We start from the raw sequence: 19848 nt of genomic DNA on the forward strand, positions 1-19848 counted from the left end.
CCAGGTGAACCCACTGGGAGAGTCCGTTAGGGGAGCCCGGGCGAGCCCGTTGGGAGAGTCCTTTGTGGCGCAACAGAGTCCCAAGCAATGTAGGGTCCGGGAGAGTTAATTGGGTGAGCCTGCTGGGAGAACCCAGGTGGGAGAGTCTGCTGGGAGAGTCTGCTCGGAGAGTCCTGTGTGGGGCAACAGAGTCCCGAGCCGTGTAGGGTTGTCCCATGCAAAGAGTCTTAAGCTGTGCATGACTGTTCGAGTCATGTGGGCCCGAGTGGTGAGTGGTATGTCCATGGGGAGGATAAATCCGAAGGTTGAACCGAATGGACTGGGGTCTTGATCACTATATCATGAAACACTGAGTTGATGAACCGAGGGGGAGGGTGAGCTAGTCGAGTCCGAGCACATGGTGGAGTCCATGCACATGGTGCTTACCTAGCTTTGAGGAGTTTGAGTTGAGTGTTCGAGGGGGAGAGTCCAGAGCTGGTCGAGTGGTAGAGGAGGAGCTACCGAGTCCCATTCCATTGAGGGGCTGTCGAGAGGCATTAAGTCATGGGGGAGGGGCTCGATCATAGGGTTGCCGAGCTGTCGGGTGGCACCATGCTGTGGAGGGGGGGATCAGTGGTTCTGTTCCCGAGCTAGATGACTGGTGCCCGAGCGGTGGGTGAGTGGTGTCCGAGCAGTTGGGCTGCCGAGTTGACGCTTCTCGAGTTGGTGGTTCTTGAACGAGCGCATGGCTTCTGGGCAGATGGGTCTTCGTGCTAATGAGCGACTGCCGAAGAGGTGACCACCATGACTTTGGCAAATAATGTCGGCGGCCCTGGTTCGTAAGTGGTGTCCGTTCACCTTGTGGCCATCCTTTGGCCGTGGGTCCGAGACCATCTCAGGTGCACAGGACTGTGCTCTTGCAGGGATGCTAGTGTGAGGCCACCGAAGAAGTTGGACCCTCAGGCGAAAGCGGTGGTGACCAGCGGACCACCTGGTTGTCGCAGTTGTTCCCATTGTGCCGCGGCGGTCTTGGGCTGCGAGGCCTTCAGACGGTGCAAGACTACGGTTTTGTGGTCGTTTCGTTGGAGTTGCCTCCCTAGTGGGGGGGGGGGGTTGGTCGGCGATGCACCGGCAGAAACAGATGACGCCAGTGAACCACATGCCAAGCGCTGGCGCCCTCTCTCGCTGCATCGCGGTTGGGTTGTGCCTTGGACCCCGTGTACACGGGGCATACTATTCACAACCTTTGTGATAGGGGCCGTGGTTGTGGGGTCAGAAACTATTGGCAGTCTGAATAGGGATTGTCAGCGTCACAATTGGGCTCGTCGCTCGAATTTACGTGATTCGATATTAAACTTACATCTATAAAGGATTAGAGAGGAGAGTTTTTACTATAATATATTTATTTACAATTACTCATACCTCTCAAATCTCACTATATAAAAAAAAAATAAGAAATTCATTTATTAAATAAGAAGATCCCACTAATCAGAAGAGGAAGAAGACGAAATTGAGAGAGAGTCTAGTCATTTAGCTAAAGGCCTTTTATCCATCTTTATTCTGCGTGTCAATCGATAACAATAGAACCAGTCCCTTACGTGTCATCTTTCTTTTCCCATACTTCCCTTTGACCAATTCTGATTCCACCTGCCCCTCCTAACTTGTCCCCCACTCCCACCCCCTTTATCTAGTCCTCTAACGTGACCTGATGGCATGGCCAAATCTTGAGTTTTGCATTTTATCCCCCCAAAACAAAAAGATTTCATCCTGGCTTGACCGCTCGATCATTGTTTTCATTATAAAGAAAAAAAGTTGATGCTTATTGTAAAATAATAAATTAATTTATTGATATTGTCACAAAACACAAACAAATAGAAATGAGATATAATATATTATATATAAAAAATTATTACCTTACAACTCTTTTATATTTCTATACCATTATGTAAAATAAACCTTCTTTTATTATTATTAAATTATCATTTATTCTTCTAAAAAATTAATGAATTCGCTTAATGGTCGGAAAAGTACTTCAATCTTGGCCCACCAGCTCGATCGATCAAGGCCACTCATCTTCTTCAAAAAAGACCAGAAAAGTTTCCAGATCCCAATGAGATGTACCCAAAGATGAAACTCAGCTAACCTGTCCGACCTTCACTGACTGACGGTGGTACAAATCACCAGGCAGCTTCCTCCGTCCATTGACCGTCACGTGTCAACGGAGTTGAGTCTGTCTTATCTTTTATATAGTGGTCATATCCACGTAATATATTTTATAAAATAAAAATATTTTTACAAAATGATATTAATTTTATAAAAAAAAAAAATCCTAGTCTCACAACTCAAACTTATAATTAAAGATGACTTCAACTTATCATTATAATTTTTTTAAATTTTAATACAAAATATAATAAATAATTTAATTTTTTCAAATTCTAAAATAATAATAATATTAAAAAAATAATATTCTAATAATATTTTATCATCTCAACTCAACTCAACTCAACTCAACTCATTTCAACATTCAAACACAACCTAAGTGTTACCGCTCGAATTTTTTTTATTTCTTTTTAATTTTTATTTTTACTTACTAATAAAAGAATGAAATATTTTTTAATAATATTATGATTTTATTATTTTTAAATATTAAAAAATATTAAAAAATACATCAAAGATAAAACAAAAAACAAAAAAACCTAATTAGAATTAGCAGTGGCTCTTAGCTGAGAGCGGTGGGGGTAGATTCATTTATAAAAAGAATAGTGATTGAAATACTATTTTATTGCTATTCATATATTATTTAGGTGTATTCTAAATTTTTTTATCATTTTTTAAGTATTTTTTTAATATTAAAAAATTAAAAATATATAATTTTATTAATACTTGTTGTTTTAATTATTAAATAAAATAAAATATAAAATATAAAAAAATAATAAATAAATAGTAGTAGAATAGTAACCTATCATCATTCTTATAAAAATATTTATCTTTTAAAAATATTGTTATGTAAGAATACTCTCATTAGATTAGTTAAAAGCTAAATTCATTAAGTACTTAGCTATTAGAGAGCAAATAAGCTCACAATAGATTAGCTAAATTTTAAATGTTTAGAATTTAGTTACAGTGACTTTTAAATTTTTTTTCAAATTTAAATGTTACTGTACATATATAAAATACATATTTTATTATTATTTTTCTTTATATTTCTTTTTATTATATATTTTATCACAATTGATATATTAATTTGAGTCAATCATATATTAATTTAATAAGAATATGATTATTAATTAATATATAATAGGTAGAATAGTAAAATATGATAAAATAAAATAAATTAATAATTAAAAAAATTAAATATTTTTAAAATTATTAATTATTAATTATTATATAATGAATAAATATATAATCTAATATGTAGATTTGATGTGAATAATTAAAATTAAATTTATTTTATATTATGTTATTATTATATAATAAAAAAATAACTATTTTAATATAAAAATTTATGTAAATAAAATAATTAAAAATAATTAAAAATTAAAATTTTCTTACATTTATAATAAAATATTCTTTAATTTTAACTATTCTAACTGGGGTGCTCTAAAATATTATAAAAAATAAAGTGTTTATATTTTTCATCTTTAATTTTCGTGACGTCGGAGCAGACGTAGAAAACAAAAGTGATATACAACCCGTTTGTCCCCAATCTTCCGGACACGTGACCAGTCTCTTTCTCACACGTGTTCCCAACTTCCCACCGCCTCCCCCAAAATCTTCAATTCAAAGCGCCTACATCGCGTTCGCTGGAACCTTCACGCGCAATAACATCTCTACCGTCATCCTCACGTATCGTAGCCGTCGCCTTATCTACTGCACCTCTTCCGCCACGTGTAGTATACACGTGGCGCATGATTTACGGTTGTGAAAGAGTGAAAATATAATAATCCTATCCGATCTCAGCTATATAAATGCCAGAGCTCCTCCTTCGCTTACTTTCTCATTACTCAGGTTCGAATTCCTGAAGCTAACTGTAAAGCGTACGGCAAACTTAGTAACTTACTCTCGATTTTCAAAACTTTCCCACGCGTTCTTTTCTCTACATTTCTGCTTCGGTTCCATTTTTCAGCAATTGCAATACAAATGTCCCTGAGCATGACGCACCAGATCGGGGCCCTCGCCGGAACACCGATTCCAGTGGAGACCGGGACCATAACCGGAGAGCCTACGGCGACTTTGAGCGCATCCGCTGTGTGGAAACCTCCGGGGTCGAGTCTCAGATGCAGGGTCCAAAAACCAGACATTGGCGACGCGATATCTCCGCCGGTGAGCCCTTGCCGGTCTCCAATTCTTGGGGCGACCCGGCCGGATCTATCGGTGGCCTGTCGAGCATTCGCGACGGAGCTGAAAGAACCGGAAACGGAGGTTTCCGCGAGGGAGTACAGGGAGGGGGTTGCACAGGATAAGGGGAACGGGGTCCCAGTCTACGTAATGATGCCTCTGGATAGCGTGACGATGAACAACACGGTGAACAGGAGGAAGGCGATGAACGCGAGCTTGCAGGCTCTGAAGAGCGCTGGGGTTGAGGGCGTGATGATGGACGTGTGGTGGGGATTGGTGGAGAGGGACGCGCCGGGTGCGTACAACTGGGGAGGCTACACCGAGCTCCTCGAAATGGCAAAGAAGCACGGTCTCAAGGTCCAGGCCGTCATGTCGTTTCACCAATGTGGCGGAAACGTCGGTGACTCCGTCACGTGCGTATCGTTTCTCCCCTCTCTCTAGCATTTTACTATTCAAATCGATTTTTCCGCTTATTTTTTAAGTCCGTCTTAGTTTGGGGAACGTGGGGGTCGGGCATACGCAACGTGGGGTTTATTTTAGGCCACATACGTCAAGGATGTGCGGAGCTCACAGCAGCTTGGCAAAAATATGTGAAAAGTAAATTTAGGAGTGATTTGAATTTTGAGATTAGATTAGTTGGTTTGGAAATAGGGAAATAAAAGTTGAATTATTTATTATATTTTATGTAAAATTAAATTTTTTTTTTTTAAATTTAAAAAAATTAAATTATTTATTATATTTTGTGTAAAAATTTAATAAAATTGTAACGATGAGATAAAATGAGATGAGATAAAATGAATTAAGGTGAATAAAGATAGCACGAATACCATTGAGACCTTAGCTTTTCACATTTACGTGCTTACCTGCTTTTCACGTAGAGTAATATTGATAATAGGCAGATTTTTCAAAAGTGGAGTTTGAGTTATAGTTCTAAAACCGTAGTTTGCTACCTTCAACTAAATCCTGATTTGTTTTCAAAGTTAAAATTTTAAATTTTAAATTTTTTTTATCTCATTATTATAATTTTTTAAAATTTTTATATGAAATAAAATAAATAATTTAATTTTTTTAAATTTTAAAATAAAAATAATATTAAAAAAATATATTTTTAATTTTAATTTTAATTTATTTCATCTCATCGAAAATAAACGTAGTCTAAATATTTAGAAAAAAGTTATATTGCCTCCCAAGTTGTAATGCTTAAGTGTACGACAAATTTTTTTTTTTTTATTTTTTTTACTTAGTGATTAAGTATGTTATTTTAAATATATTGATGTATTTTTTTTAAATATTTAAATATATTAAAAAATGTGAAAAAAAAAAAATTAACGATAATTAGGAGCGGCGTTACTCAGACGACACAGTAACACATGAGGGGAGGATAAGATTATGAGTAAATAATTAAGTTTATTTAAGATTTAAGCCTTCAATTATTGATATTGTTTTGGAGTAGTTACGAGTTCATTGGTCCGTTTGAAAATTACTTCGCTTCGCTTGCAGTATTCCTTTGCCAAAGTGGGTTGTGGAAGAGACTGATAGAGATCCGGACCTTGCATACACTGATCAATGGGGGAGAAGGAATTATGAGTATGTATCACTTGGTTGTGATACCCTCCCAGTACTCAAGGGCCGAACACCTGTCCAGTGTTATGCTGACTTCATGCGTGCCTTCAGAGATAACTTTAAACACTTACTTGGTGACACCATCGTGGTAATAATTCATCCTCACCAATATTGTATCTTTATTTTTTGTTTTTGGTGCGCAATAGTTTTGCAAACTGTGGTCTGTGCAATTCAAGACTTCCAAGGGTCAGGAATGGCCTAAATTGTGCAGTGCCAAAGGGCTAATCCCTTTTTTTCGTTTGAATTAAGAGTTTGGTGTCATATACCATGAATCAAAATTATTGGCTAAATGGTTTGTGATTTGTTCCATTTAGGAAATCCAAGTCGGAATGGGTCCTGCAGGGGAGCTCCGATATCCTTCCTATCCAGAGCAGAATGGGACATGGAAGTTCCCAGGAATCGGTGCCTTCCAGTGTTATGACAAGGTATTTTACAATCTCTTTCTTTGTTCATGCCATTAACATGCAGATTTCCAGTCCTTAGCTAATACTCATAAAATGATGCAGTATATGCTGAGTAGCTTGAAAGCTGCTGCTGAAGCTGCCAGTAAGCCGGAATGGGGCAGCACAGGCCCCACTGATGCTGGCCAGTACAACAATTGGCCAGAAGATACCCGATTTTTCAAAAAAGAAGGTGGAGGTTGGGAAGGCCCTTATGGTGAATTCTTTCTGGGCTGGTACTCCCAGATGCTTCTAGACCATGGGGAGAGAATACTTGCATCAGCCAAGTCGATCTTTGAGAATACAGGTGTTAAGATTTCGGTCAAGGTTGCAGGCATCCACTGGCACTACGGGACTCGATCCCACGCCCCTGAGCTTACAGCTGGGTATTATAACACTCGATTCCGAGATGGTTACCTTCCTATTGCCCAGATGTTGGCCCGTCATGGTGCGATCTTCAATTTTACTTGTATTGAGATGCGTGATCATGAGCAGCCACAGGATGCCCTTTGTGCACCTGAGAAGCTTGTCAGGCAAGTGGCTTTAGCCACTCAGAAAGCACAGGTCCCACTTGCTGGGGAAAATGCATTGCCTCGCTATGATGAAGATGCACATAAGCAGATCCTTCAGGCATCGTCATTGAATATAGAAGGCGATTCGCAGGACAGAGAGATGTGTGCATTCACGTACTTGAGGATGAACCCGCAGTTGTTCCAAGAGGGTAACTGGAGGCGGTTCGTGGCATTTGTGAAGAAGATGAAGGAAGGAAAGGATGCCCACAGGTGCCGGGAGCAGGTGGAGCGGGAAGCTGAGCATTTTGTGCATGTTACCCAACCTTTGGTGCAGGAAGCCGCTGTTGCTCTTATGCACTAAGAATTTTAGGTCGGGCCTGCTTTTGAACTTGGGATACTGGGGGGTAGAACAAAGTCATATAGTGGCAAATGATGGTCTCTGCCCTGTTCGTGTTCTATAGCTCTTTTCTTTAATTTTATCATGTATGGAAATGTCTAATGTTGTCGGGCAATTATAGGTTATGGAAGTGTATAATGTTGTCTTATCAGATGGGGATTATAGGGTTTGTTGTTCAATACCCAAATCCCACTGTCTTTTCTCTCTTGACTGGATAATACGTAATTATATATCTATACTCCTTTATCTCGTTACACTCTAATTTGATGTGAGTTAATGTCAAATAATCTGTTCTCAGAGCACGATTGTGCAATTGGTGCCAAAATGCATTGATATCGACTATTTCATTTTGAAGTGTGTATTGACGTTTAAAGATTTGTGAGGGCTCGGCAGTTTTGGGGGCAACTTTGAGATGTAATCCTCCAGCAGGGTGTGCAGTTGTGGAATCACATGCAGACAGTTGACTTCCATGCTTCTATATAACTCTTCTATGTTTATAGGAGATTGTGGATACCGATAGCGTTCAGTTCCTCGTGATCTTTCTTACAAATCGGCCAACCAAAATCAATGACAAGATCATCCATACATGCTTCTAATACACAAGAACATGAGGTCCATAAATCATTATTGACCAACATTTCCCCTAAAAAAAAAAAAAAAAAAAAAAATCTGGCCAAGGAAAATGATAAATTTACAATTACTCTACAACTACTTTACAAGTCTACTTAAAATGAACGGTAGTTAAGTAAAATTGAAATTACTTTTTAATGAAGTGTTACTATTACATTAGTTGATTTAAAATAAATTATAAACTAGTTGTAAATTAGTTGTAGGTGTATCATTACTCATTTGGAAAAGCTCTTCGGCCTTAACATTTAGGATTTGGAGATTTTGTCACGAATTTGTTCACATCCACGGCATGTAATTTTGTAGCATGCAAATAAGAGAGTATTATTTTTTTTATCTTCAAGTTTATTATCTCTTGTCCCATTAATTGATGGACACATTTTAAGATTTCATATGAAAAATTTATTTAGGATGTGAGACGTTAGTCGATATGATCAGAGATGATAAAATTGAATATAAATAATAATATTCTTCTTCAGACAACAACCATTTCTCCTCTTCTTCCTTTGGTTACTAGCGGTTCAGCAATTCTTGGTGTTTGTTGCATGGTTTCCGTTTCCTCCATGCTCTGTAGTTCTGGACTATATGCACCCACAGTAAGATCCGGTCACCCAAATGCCCATTTCAAAGGCAGAAATACACGCTCTGCACCTTCGGTAAACCAAACACGTGTGTGCCCAGGAAAATCTCCCAATTCCCACGTGTCATTTCTCTATGTACTCCTAGCTGCTATAAATACAATTCAAACAAACAGAGAATTGCAACGTTGAGATCAAGGATACAAAATTTGGTTATATAGTAATTCAGGCATTGTAGTATTTTGTTTTGGTTCTTAACTTCATAGCAAATATGTCCAGTGAAAAGCAAAATCTCAAGGCAGGGGAATCCCACGGCCAGTGCCAGGTAGGAATATAATAAACGTGCATATATATATATATATATATATAGATGTAAATCTATCTAGCTACTTAGAACCCTTTTCAGCTAAGTACGTGTATATAAGTATGCCTGTCAATTGAGCATTTTATTGGGGATGCAGGAGAAGGCTGAAGAGTGGATGCAATCCACAAAGGATACAGCCAATGCAGCCATGGACAAGACTGCTGATGCAACTCAATCAGCTAAGAACGCTGCCCCAGAAAACAAGGAGCAAGCTGCCGGCTTCCTCCAGCAGGTTGTCTTTCATTCCTTTTTTTTTTTTTACCCCGTCTTCTGCCTCTAGGACCCTCCTCACTTTTTGAAGTGTCTGGGTGTGTGTTTTGGGGTTCGTATCATGTCAATTTGCAATAAAAACCTATATGAAACACGGGATTCTAGCCGCACATCACAATGTTAGGACTATTTTCCAGCTTTTTTTAAAAAAAGTATTTTCCAGCTTGATTACGCCGGATCGAGCTTCACACACAGTGCAATATTTTTGTTGTTACAGACAGGAGAGCAGGTAAAAGGCATGGCTCAGGGCGCTGTGGACACTGTGAAGAGCACACTTGGAGTGGGTGACAAGAAATGAAACAAAACCAGTACGGCATACTGCATTGGTCGACTCTCGTAATGCATGCACGCTGCATGCATTGTTGGATTTAGTTTTTCTCTATCGGTTGTACTAAAGCCTTTTGATTTTCATACTTTTGCCAGCTTCTTCATTGTAATAGCTAGCCAGATGCAATAAAGGCTTTTTTTTTTTCCTTTCACATAATGGGGCTCAACCATTTTTTTTTTTTTTTAAAAAGCAGACACTTCATCCAATTTATTGAGATATGCCTTAGGTTAGGGGTGATAAACGGTCCGGTCGGACCGACCACTCCGTTTGGGACCGGACCGGACCGGACTGAGACTTAGACCGGTCCGGTCCATATTTTAGAAGATTGAAAAGTTTTAATCCGGTCCACGGTCCAGGATTTTTTCGGACCGGACCGGACCGAATGAAAAAAATATATATATATACATATTATATATATTTTATATATAATAATTGTACAATTAACAATATAAATTTTTAAATATATTATTAATACTTGCTAATATTCTATAAATCAACAATATTTTATATATATCTTCATCTAACCTATCACTATTAACAATATAAAATTTTAAATATATTATTAACACTTGTTAATATTCTATGAATTAACTAATATATAATATCAATTAGTTAATTATATAGTAATTATATAAATTAATAATATAATTTTCATCTAATTTATTATCATTGACCATATAAAATATTTTTTTATTAAGTTTGTTACATAATCCACATTAATAAGTCACTTAATTTAATTTAGTATTTTAAATAAATTTTTTTATTAATTTTTTAAAAAAATACAAAAAATTAGGCCGGACCGACTTGACCGGGTCCGGTCCCTTTAGGTGTTTAGTCCGGTTCGGTTCGGAGAAATGATGGACCGAAAATATTTAATCCATCGCCGGACCGGACCGGACCATTTGCAACCCTACTTTAGGTGGAGGATAACATGTTACAGGACCCATTCTGGACTTAACAGGACACAAAAGAAAATTACCCATAAACGATAAAGAACCCAAAAACTACTAACGGATACGTAAATAAGGAAGGTTTAACTTATCCGTTCGAATGAGACCTCAAAGTTTCCTAGGGACTTGCATTAGATTATACCATACTTGATCTTTCCTCTGAACACCTAGTTTTGCTAGAAAATCGGTTGGAGTATTTCCTTATCGGAAGACATGTTGGAGTATTTCCTGACTTCCTCCCAATATTCTTCAAGGTACCAAACTTTACATCTAGCTCAGCTAATCCACCTAACCACCATCAAGGAGTCGATATCGACATCTACCCTATAAATCTTCTGTTTTTGACACAGCTTTAGACCATGCAGGATGGCCTTTAACTCAATTGCATTATTGCTGCCAATACCCAAGTCTACCGAGAAGGCAAAAATCAGATTAACTTGGTCATTTCGGAGAAGACCTCTTGCGTCTGAAGCTCCTGGATTAGAGATGTTGCTTCCATCCATCTTGAGCTTATATCTCCTCTGTTGAGGCCTAGTCCACCAGGCCACTTGTATGCATTTAGCCTTAATTGGTATAACATCAATATTCATCCCATTCAGCATTTCTTGATCCCCACGTACCTGCTTTCGATAATTTGAGGACTCCTTCATCAACCTAGCCATCCAGTATCTTATTGCTTGTCAAACTTCTTCTTGTGACTCCATTTATCCTACCATTCGTGCCCTACATCTCCTCAACCACAACCTCCATGTAATTATCAAAGAAAGAAGACCGCAACTTACACCCATCTGGGAGGAACGAGAAGCATGCCAGAACCATAAAAGCATATTATCCTTCCACGTTAACTCCTCCCGAAAATTAATTCTCAGTTACTGCACGCATCTCCTCCATAGTTGTTGGGCAAAATCTCCAGCATAAAGAATATGGTTAATATCCTCATAACCACCTCCATGACAGCGATTACATTTAGATACCACCGAAATCTCTATCCTCCTCAGTTTGTCATCCACATTAATACTACCATTCCATGCTTTCCATACCATAATAGAGATTTTTTTTTTGTTTTGTAATAGTTTATGCCAAACTCACGCCGACCAAGGAATCTCTGGTGCCTTCACACGCAGGCACTCCCAAGCACTTCGAACTGAGAACTTCCTGTCTACGGAAGTAGTCCATATGATCAGGTCACGTCCCTCTAGAGGGTCTCCCAAAGCTTCAAGTATTTCCTCCATTTTTTCCCCTCCCACCAGACACTCCATTAGCTGTACATCCCATACGTTATCTATTTTGCACTCACATATTCTTATCCTAGGGAAATCGGTTATTTCTAGAGTGTCAGCCAAAGGACCATCACCCATTCAAGAGTCCAACCAGAAATTGACGTTGCCTCTGCGCACTTTCCAGCGGGATAGTTCTAAAACATGCGGGATTTGCTTCATCACCATTTTCTAAAAACGAGTGCCTTTCGTGTTCTCCATAAGGGATAAATGATTTTCCCTCGCATATTTTTCCCGAAAGAAACATGCCCATAGCGAATCATCCTTGAGCATGTTTCAAGCGAACTTTATATGTAAGAACTTTTGCGTCTCCTCTAGATCTCGTAGACCTAAACCCCCTTTAGAAATCGGCTTACAAATTTTATGCCACACGTACCATTTCTTTTTAGGCGACCCATCCACTTCACCCCAATAAAATGTGCTAAGTATGCCGTTAATATTGGCAAAAACCGACTTAGGCACCTGTAAAACCGAAAGAAGATAAACTTGTATACTTGATAAATCATGCTTGAGAAGAATAAGTTTATCACCTACTGAGAGTAGTTTGGCCTTCCACCCACTTACTTTTTCATGGATCTTGTGTATGAGTTCTTCCAGGTGTCTATTAGTTAATTTGCCGCTAACTATATATGTTCACCCCTAAGTATTTAAACGGAAAGCTTCATTCTTCAAAGCCCGTAATCTTGAGGACTTCTCTTCTTGTAGCTGGAGTAATGTGTTTTGAGAACAAAATGGCCGAATTTTCCTTATTTGTATTTTGCCCAGACCACTGTTCATACAACTCCAGGACCTTTAATAGACTTCTTTGTTCCATTAGTGAAAATCACTATGTCATCCGCATATAACAAGTGGAGGATTGATGGTGTATCTCTAGCTTGAGAGAAGCCTCCAATAGATCCATTCTCAAAATTCCTTTTTAGCGTCCTTGTGAAGACTTCCTCCATTAGGATGAATAAATAAGGCGATAGGGGGGTCCCCTGTCGAAGTCCTCTTTCCCCCCTTAAAGAAGCATTTTAGAGTTCTATTTAGGAGAATGAAATACTATTGTGTTGTAATACAATTCTTGATTAACCCACAAACCTCTTTCGAAAGGCCAAAGGATTCCAGAACATGTGACAAAAAATTCCAATTCATGCGATCGTACGCTTTGGACATGTCCACTTTCAGTATCACATTACCTCCGAACTTTTTTTTATGAATGGATTGGGCCATTTCTGCTTATGTTTCAAAAATGCTTCTCTTGGAAATGAAGGCTCATTGTTCCACAGATATGACTCTCGGCAGTAGATGTGCGATCCATGCTACAATTATTTTAGAACATATTTTATAAACCATGAAGCATAGGCTTATAGGCCTACATTTCTCAAACCCGGTGGGCTGCTATACTTTGGGAATGAGAGTCACATAGGATGCTAGGGGTGAAAAACCGACTTATCGGTTCGGTTTAGAGTTGAAACCGAGACCGCACCGATACACTGAAAAAAAAAATATCTCGATCGAAACCGGCCGGTGAAGGGGAAGAAAACCGTCGACGTCGGTCTCGGTTTTCTACCGGTCGGTTCGTCGGTGTCGTCGGCGGCGTGAAGAGAGAGAGAGAGAGGAACGAGAAACACAGAAACCGAACCGGAAAACTTCGGTTTGAGGAAAGTTACACGTAAACTCAAACTCCATCATCACAGATTCACAAAATTACAAGATATACAACAAATATCAAATGATTCACAACAAATATCACATTATCACAACACTATTGGTACCCTCTCTGAGAAAAATAAAAGAACCGTGGTCCCCATCAACAAACCTCAACAAATCGGAGATGGAAGCTTGAAACAAAACAAATGGATGAAACGGCACAAATGGATGGAGGGAGAGAGGGACGGCATCGGAGAGAGAGGGAGCTGAGACAGAGACAAGAGAATCTGAGAGAGGGAGCTGAGACGCAGAACGGCGCAAGGAGATGAGAACGAGAAAGGGGAAGGGGGATTTTAACCTAATCATGAAACGTCATCGTTTGGTCTCAACCAAACGACGCCGTTTGCTTTTTTTTTTTTTTCAACTACGTGGATTAAAACGATGTCGTTTCACTCATTTAAGTGAAACGGCGTCGTTTCTTATAGGTATAAAATGAAAAAAAAAAAAAATAGAATCGGTCGGCCGGTTCATCGGTTTTTCCCTGGGTCGAACCGAGACCGAACCGGAAAACTTCAGTTTCAGCAAATATCTACCGCACGCCGGCCGGTTCTTCACCGGTTGCGGCTGGTTCCTGACTCCGGCGGTCGGTTCCAGTCGGTTGCGGCCGGTTTGGTCGGTTCCTGTACACCCCTATAGGATGCTGTATAAAACCTTGGGAGTTGTTTTCCTTCAAAAAATTCCTTTACGACAACCACCACATCCCCTTGTACAAATTTCCAGCATGTTCTGAAAAAACCCAAACCAAATTTGTCTAGTCCCGGACTACTTTCCACTGGGATACTGAAAAGGGCCTGGCGAATTTTTTCCACTACAGGGCACTTGGTGATTTCTTTGTTCTCCTCTACCGTTATTTCTTTGTCAATTAACGAGCTCGACTCTGGAAGGTCCCCCTCGCCTCTGTTACTCAATAACTCTTGGAAATATTGGACATCTAATTCATGAACTGCCGTAGGAGAATCGTATAAAGTTCCATCCACTTTGATCATTTGATTTACTTGAATTTGCTGCCTTCTCTTCAAAACCAAGTGGAAAATCGTGTATTGTTATCACCTTCTTTTAGCCATTTAACTTTGGCTTTTGCACAAGCATAGACTCATACCTGTTCTTCAAGATATCCAGCTCAAGTTTTGAGATTAAAAAGTCTTGTTCCACCGTTTCTTCATATTTTTCTTGTAGGCAAGTTTCTAGCAATTCAATCCTCAGTTCTATATCTCAGATCATTATTTCAACACATCCAAATATCTCATTGTTCCATGTTTTAAAGGCTTGTTTCATTCGCTTAAGTTTAAATGCCAAATTCTCCAATCCTCTACTACGCCCTTCCTCCTTCCAACATTGTTTGACATATGGGAAAAACTCCTTGTGTTCCATCCACATCTGTTAGAAACGGAACGGGGATGACCCATACCTTTGGGACTTCTGATCACAGAAGACTATCATTGGCGAGTGATCCGAGGTGCTACGCCCCAAGTAAGTCAACAACGTTTGAGGAAACTAGTCTAAAAGCTTAGTATTATAAAAAACCTCAATCTAGCTGAGTCTAACTCCTTGCTAATCTTTCTTGCCCATTACACCAAGTTAGCCTCTTACCTTGGAAATTTAATTCCAGTAACCCACACCCATTGATCTTGGAATTAAATTCCTCCAACACTTTCAGAGGGCAAGGAGCCTCGCTTTTGTTCATCGTTAGTTTGTATAACATCAAAGTCCCCGAAGACCATCTAGGGTAAGTTTTTCTGCTCCTCCTCCTCTAAATCCCTCCATAACTGTCTACGAAGCCCATAATTACATTTAGCATTTACGAATGTAATTAGGAATTCCGTTCTCCCCTCCAACATATTTACCGAAATGAATTGATCCCTCATTCGCTAGATGCTCACGTTTACACTTTCTTCCCATAATAGTCAAAGTTTCCCAGCCTTAGCTTGGTTAGACCAACCATTCTCTAGCCACAGGTACTTCTTTAGATTGCCCATTTTCCTCTCATCAACAAAAGGCTCTGCTAGTGCTACTATTTTGGGATTAAACTTTTTAATCAGCTTCTTCAACCTTCCCCTTAATGTACCCAAGCCTCTGATATTCCAGTACAAATTGCGCCTCTCATAAATTAAGTTTTGAGGGGCGGGTGATTACCCGCTTTGTGTTTCTAGACGTGCTTAGTTCTCCCTTAGCTTCTCTTATCTTTGCTCCATTATTTCCTTCCTTTGACAAATAATATTTTTCTTTCCCTACTACTTTTTTAATCCCATCCCCCTCAAAATCATACAAGGATTAGAACTCTTCCATTATTTCCCCATCCTGTTTCTCATGCCTCGAATCATCCAAAGGCATGTCTCCAATTAGAACAATATCCTCCTTTCTTCCGTCTTGTGTTTGTGCTTCATGTTCCCCTCTATGCCCATCGCCAAACAATTGTTTCAAACTATCTAGTACAATCTCTTGCATTTCCAAAACACAATCTCCCCTGTAAACAGGGGAGTTCAAGCTAAAGGACCCTCATTCCTACCCAACCTACTCTTGCGTGTAATCCCGTAAGTCTTTTCTTCCTTGTGCATCTTGCATATCATTTAAACCTTGCATATCTGGGTTTTATTTCTCTACCAAGTTTCCCTCTACTTGCATTTCATTCTCCCTTTCACCCCATGCAGTTTGTTCCAGGGCTTCCCAATCTTTATCACATTTCTTCCTACCGTGTTATCGTTCACCCTTGCAACGTTTGGACCCCTTCTTACTTCCTAGTACTCCTTGAAAACCCTATGTTTCCCTACTTTTGCAAGGTCTCTATTGCTATTGCCTTTCCTACAAGTCCGTGAGTTATGGCCCTACATTTTACAGAACAGACAGAACGCTGGCAAGGTCTCAAACTCCACCACATGCTTAAAGCCAGACCTCAGTGCCCTATCCAAAAGTGATCCATCTGCTATCGAGAGAAATCCATTTCCAAGCAAACTCTTGCGCCTTCCTTTCTGATCGCATATCGTGTAGAGTTATTAGATTGAATAAAGTTTTCAAGCGGTGCCATCAGTATCTTGAGAATGGAATCATGATAAAAATTTGGTGGTAAACTTGGAAACATTACCCAGACCGAGACTATCGGAGATTCCTCCTCTTCCGTGTAACCCGGCATCCAGTGAAAAACTCTATAAGGCACACCATTTATCTCACTTGTCTCTCGTGAAAAAGCTTTGTTGAAATCATCCTCCAATGTTAAACGTACAAAAACGTTTCGTTTTTTGCTCATTGAAGAGACGACCACGGTCTCCACTAGCCCCCATCTATTCCGTATGAATAATCGTACTACATCTAGTGTAGGCCTCTGCCTAAGAAACTTCAAGACCAATGAATATCTGAATGGAGCTACCGACACTGCCATTTCTTTCCTTCAAAACATCAAACAAACTTGACCGTCTATGATTTTGGAGGGCCTCATCGGGAGGTTAACTTCTGGCAAAGGCTGAGGGACAGCCATGACCAAGTTAGCGAAGGATCTAGTCTTTGTTGCCAGCGTGGGGCCTCCACGAGGGGCCATGGCAATAGCCATGACAGCACGAGGTCCCTCAAACGAGGAGGCCTAAAAATCTCACTTTTGTCTTTGTTCTATCTTTTTCTCTCTCCCTCTTTTCCTCTCAGTAGATGCAACTAATGCTTAAAAATAATGCAAAACGTAATAATAATACTTTTTTTTTTTTTTTTTTGTGCAAAAAGCTGCTTGAATTATATGTTTAACCTTCGTTGATATGTTAATGCATGGCCAATATAATTAATTGTCATGCGGCCAATCCAATTCAAGTAGCACATTGACGTGCCTGCGCACATTCTCTAACTCCTATATATCATTGGTGTGGGCCGTTCGAATTGCATGCTCGATCATGTTTCTTGACTCTTTATATATAAACAATTTCTTTCTTTTCAACAAGTTCTTTCTTCAACAATTTTTGAGTGATCTCTAAAATGGACAACATTTCATAGAATATTAATTATCTAATGAATACAAAAAAAAGAATAATATTAGATACAATTATAAAGTATGTAAGTTCAGCACACTTATTTTAAAAAAAAAAGTGAGATCCAATATTAAAAAATAATTTTTTTTATGTGTATACCAGGTTTCCTCACTTTTCTTAAAAAAATATACATGAAACTTACAAATTTTAAAACTGCAAAAATAATTTGAAATATCATTAATTACTATTACTCTAAAAATAAACTCAAATTTAACACTTTTGAAAAAGAACTTAGAAGACCCCAAATACTTTGGAATCGAAAAACCCAAATACTTGCCTGGGTTTACTAGTTCCTATTGGAAAGCCCAATATTATTTTCAAAAGAAATGCTCGGTGACTTTTAGAGCATTGACATTGGATTAGCTATTTCAAAAATTAAAATTTAGCTCATATGTCACTTTTTGACTTTTAGCTAATCGCTCATAACTTGAACTCTAAATTGGATTAGTCATCACACTCTCTATAATAATAAATTATTATTTTTATTATTATTTATACTTCTTTAATTATTTTCATAATCTCCAATAACCTCCAACAATTATATTCATTTTCATTTTCACGATCCAACAATCTATAAAATTAGCATATCTAATTGACAAGTTTATTATCTCTTGTCCCATTAATTGATGGACACATTTTAAGCGATTTCATATGCTATTGAAAAAATTTATTTAGGATGTGAGACGTTAGTCGACATGATCAGAGATATGATAAAATTGAATATAAATAATAATATTCTTCTTCAGACAACAACCATTTCTCCTCTTCTTCCTTTGGTTACTAGCGGTTCAGCAATTCTTGGTGTTTGTTGGATGGTTTCCGTTTCCTCCATGCTCTGTAGTTCTGGACTATATGCACCCACAGTAAGATCCGGTCACCCAAATGCCCATTTCAAAGGCAGAAATACACGCTCTGCACCTTCGGTAAACCAAACACGTGTGTGCCCAGGAAAATCTCCCAATTCCCACGTGTCATTTCTCTATGTACTCCTAGCTGCTATAAATACAATTCAAACAAACAGAGAATTGCAACGTTGAGATCAAGGATACAAAATTTGGTTATATAGTAATTCAGGCATTGTAGTATTTTGTTTTGGTTCTTAACTTCATAGCAAATATGTCCAGTGAAAAGCAAAATCTCAAGGCAGGGGAATCCCACGGCCAGTGCCAGGTAGGAATATAATAAACGTGCATATATATATATATATATATATAGATGTAAATCTATCTAGCTACTTAGAACCCTTTTCAGCTAAGTACGTGTATATAAGTATGCCTGTCAATTGAGCATTTTATTGGGGATGCAGGAGAAGGCTGAAGAGTGGATGCAATCCACAAAGGATACAGCCAATGCAGCCATGGACAAGACTGCTGATGCAACTCAATCAGCTAAGAACGCTGCCCCAGAAAACAAGGAGCAAGCTGCCGGCTTCCTCCAGCAGGTTGTCTTTCATTCCTTTTTTTTTTTTACCCCCGTCTTCTGCCTCTAGGACCCTCCTCACTTTTTGAAGTGTCTGGGTGTGTGTTTTGGGGTTCGTATCATGTCAATTTGCAATAAAAACCTATATGAAACACGGGATTCTAGCCGCACATCACAATGTTAGGACTATTTTCCAGCTTTTTTTAAAAAAGTATTTTCCAGCTTGATTACGCCGGATCGAGCTTCACACACAGTGCAATATTTTTGTTGTTACAGACAGGAGAGCAGGTAAAAGGCATGGCTCAGGGCGCTGTGGACACTGTGAAGTGCACACTTGGAGTGGGTGACAAGAAATGAAACAAAACCAGTACGGCCTATTGCATGGGTCGACTCTCGTAATGCATGCACGCTGCATGAATTGTTGGATTTAGTTTTTCTCTAGGTTTTTGCTTTCACATGGTCTGATCTCTCTTTTCAAAAGAACTCTTTAGTCGGTTGTATTAAAGCCTTTTGATTTTCATACTTTTGCCAGCTTCTTCATTGTAATAGCTAGCCAGATGGAATAAAGGCGTTTTTTTTTTTTCCCTTTGACATAATGGTGTTCAACCATTTTTTTTTTTTTTTTAAAGCGAACAGTTTGTCGAATTTATTGAGATATGCCTCACTTTAGGTGGAGGAAAACCATGTTACAGGACCCATTCTGGACTTAACAGGACACAAAAGAAAATTACCTATAAACGATAAAGAACCCAAAAACTACTAACAGATGCGTAAATAAGGAAGGTTTAACTTATCCGTTCGAATGAGACCTCGAAGTTTCCTAGGGACTTGCATTAGATTATACCATACTTTATCTTTCCCCTGAACACCTAGTTTTGCTAGAAAATCGACTGGAGTATTTCCTTCTCGGAAGACATGCTGGATGGAATAGTCTCATTCTCTGAGTATTTTCCTGACTTCCTCCCAATATTCTTCAAAGTACCAAACTCCACATTTAGCTCTGCTAATCCACCTAACCACCATCAAGGAGTCGATTTCGACATCTACCTT

At 38.8% G+C, this 19848-nt stretch overlaps 3 protein-coding genes across 3 annotated transcripts; all 3 read left to right on the forward strand.

The window, feature by feature from the left end:
• The first annotated feature begins 3951 nt into the window (after positions 1-3951).
• Positions 3952-7551, forward strand: LOC108984567 (beta-amylase 1, chloroplastic-like). The gene is made up of 4 exons (XM_018956573.2): positions 3952-4730; positions 5818-6028; positions 6255-6365; positions 6447-7551. Exons 1-4 carry the CDS (start codon positions 4120-4122, stop codon positions 7251-7253), a joined length of 1740 nt encoding a protein of 579 aa, XP_018812118.2. The 5' UTR covers positions 3952-4119; the 3' UTR covers positions 7254-7551.
• A 1125-nt stretch (positions 7552-8676) lies between these two features.
• On the forward strand, positions 8677-9609 carry LOC109016336 (late embryogenesis abundant protein 2-like). The gene is made up of 3 exons (XM_018961952.2): positions 8677-8819; positions 8956-9090; positions 9346-9609. Exons 1-3 carry the CDS (start codon positions 8766-8768, stop codon positions 9424-9426), a joined length of 270 nt encoding a protein of 89 aa, XP_018817497.1. The 5' UTR covers positions 8677-8765; the 3' UTR covers positions 9427-9609.
• An 8797-nt stretch (positions 9610-18406) lies between these two features.
• Positions 18407-19156, forward strand: LOC108988635 (late embryogenesis abundant protein 2-like). Its single transcript, XM_018961951.2, has 3 exons — positions 18407-18549; positions 18686-18820; positions 19075-19156. The coding sequence occupies exons 1-3, from the start codon at positions 18496-18498 to the stop codon at positions 19153-19155; spliced, it is 270 nt and encodes an 89-aa protein (XP_018817496.1). The 5' UTR covers positions 18407-18495; the 3' UTR covers position 19156.
• The last annotated feature ends 692 nt before the right edge of the window (positions 19157-19848 follow it).

The sequence above is a fragment of the Juglans regia genome, chromosome 7 (genome assembly GCF_001411555.2).
Source record: "Juglans regia cultivar Chandler chromosome 7, Walnut 2.0, whole genome shotgun sequence".
NCBI classification, from domain to species: Eukaryota; Viridiplantae; Streptophyta; class Magnoliopsida; order Fagales; family Juglandaceae; genus Juglans; species Juglans regia.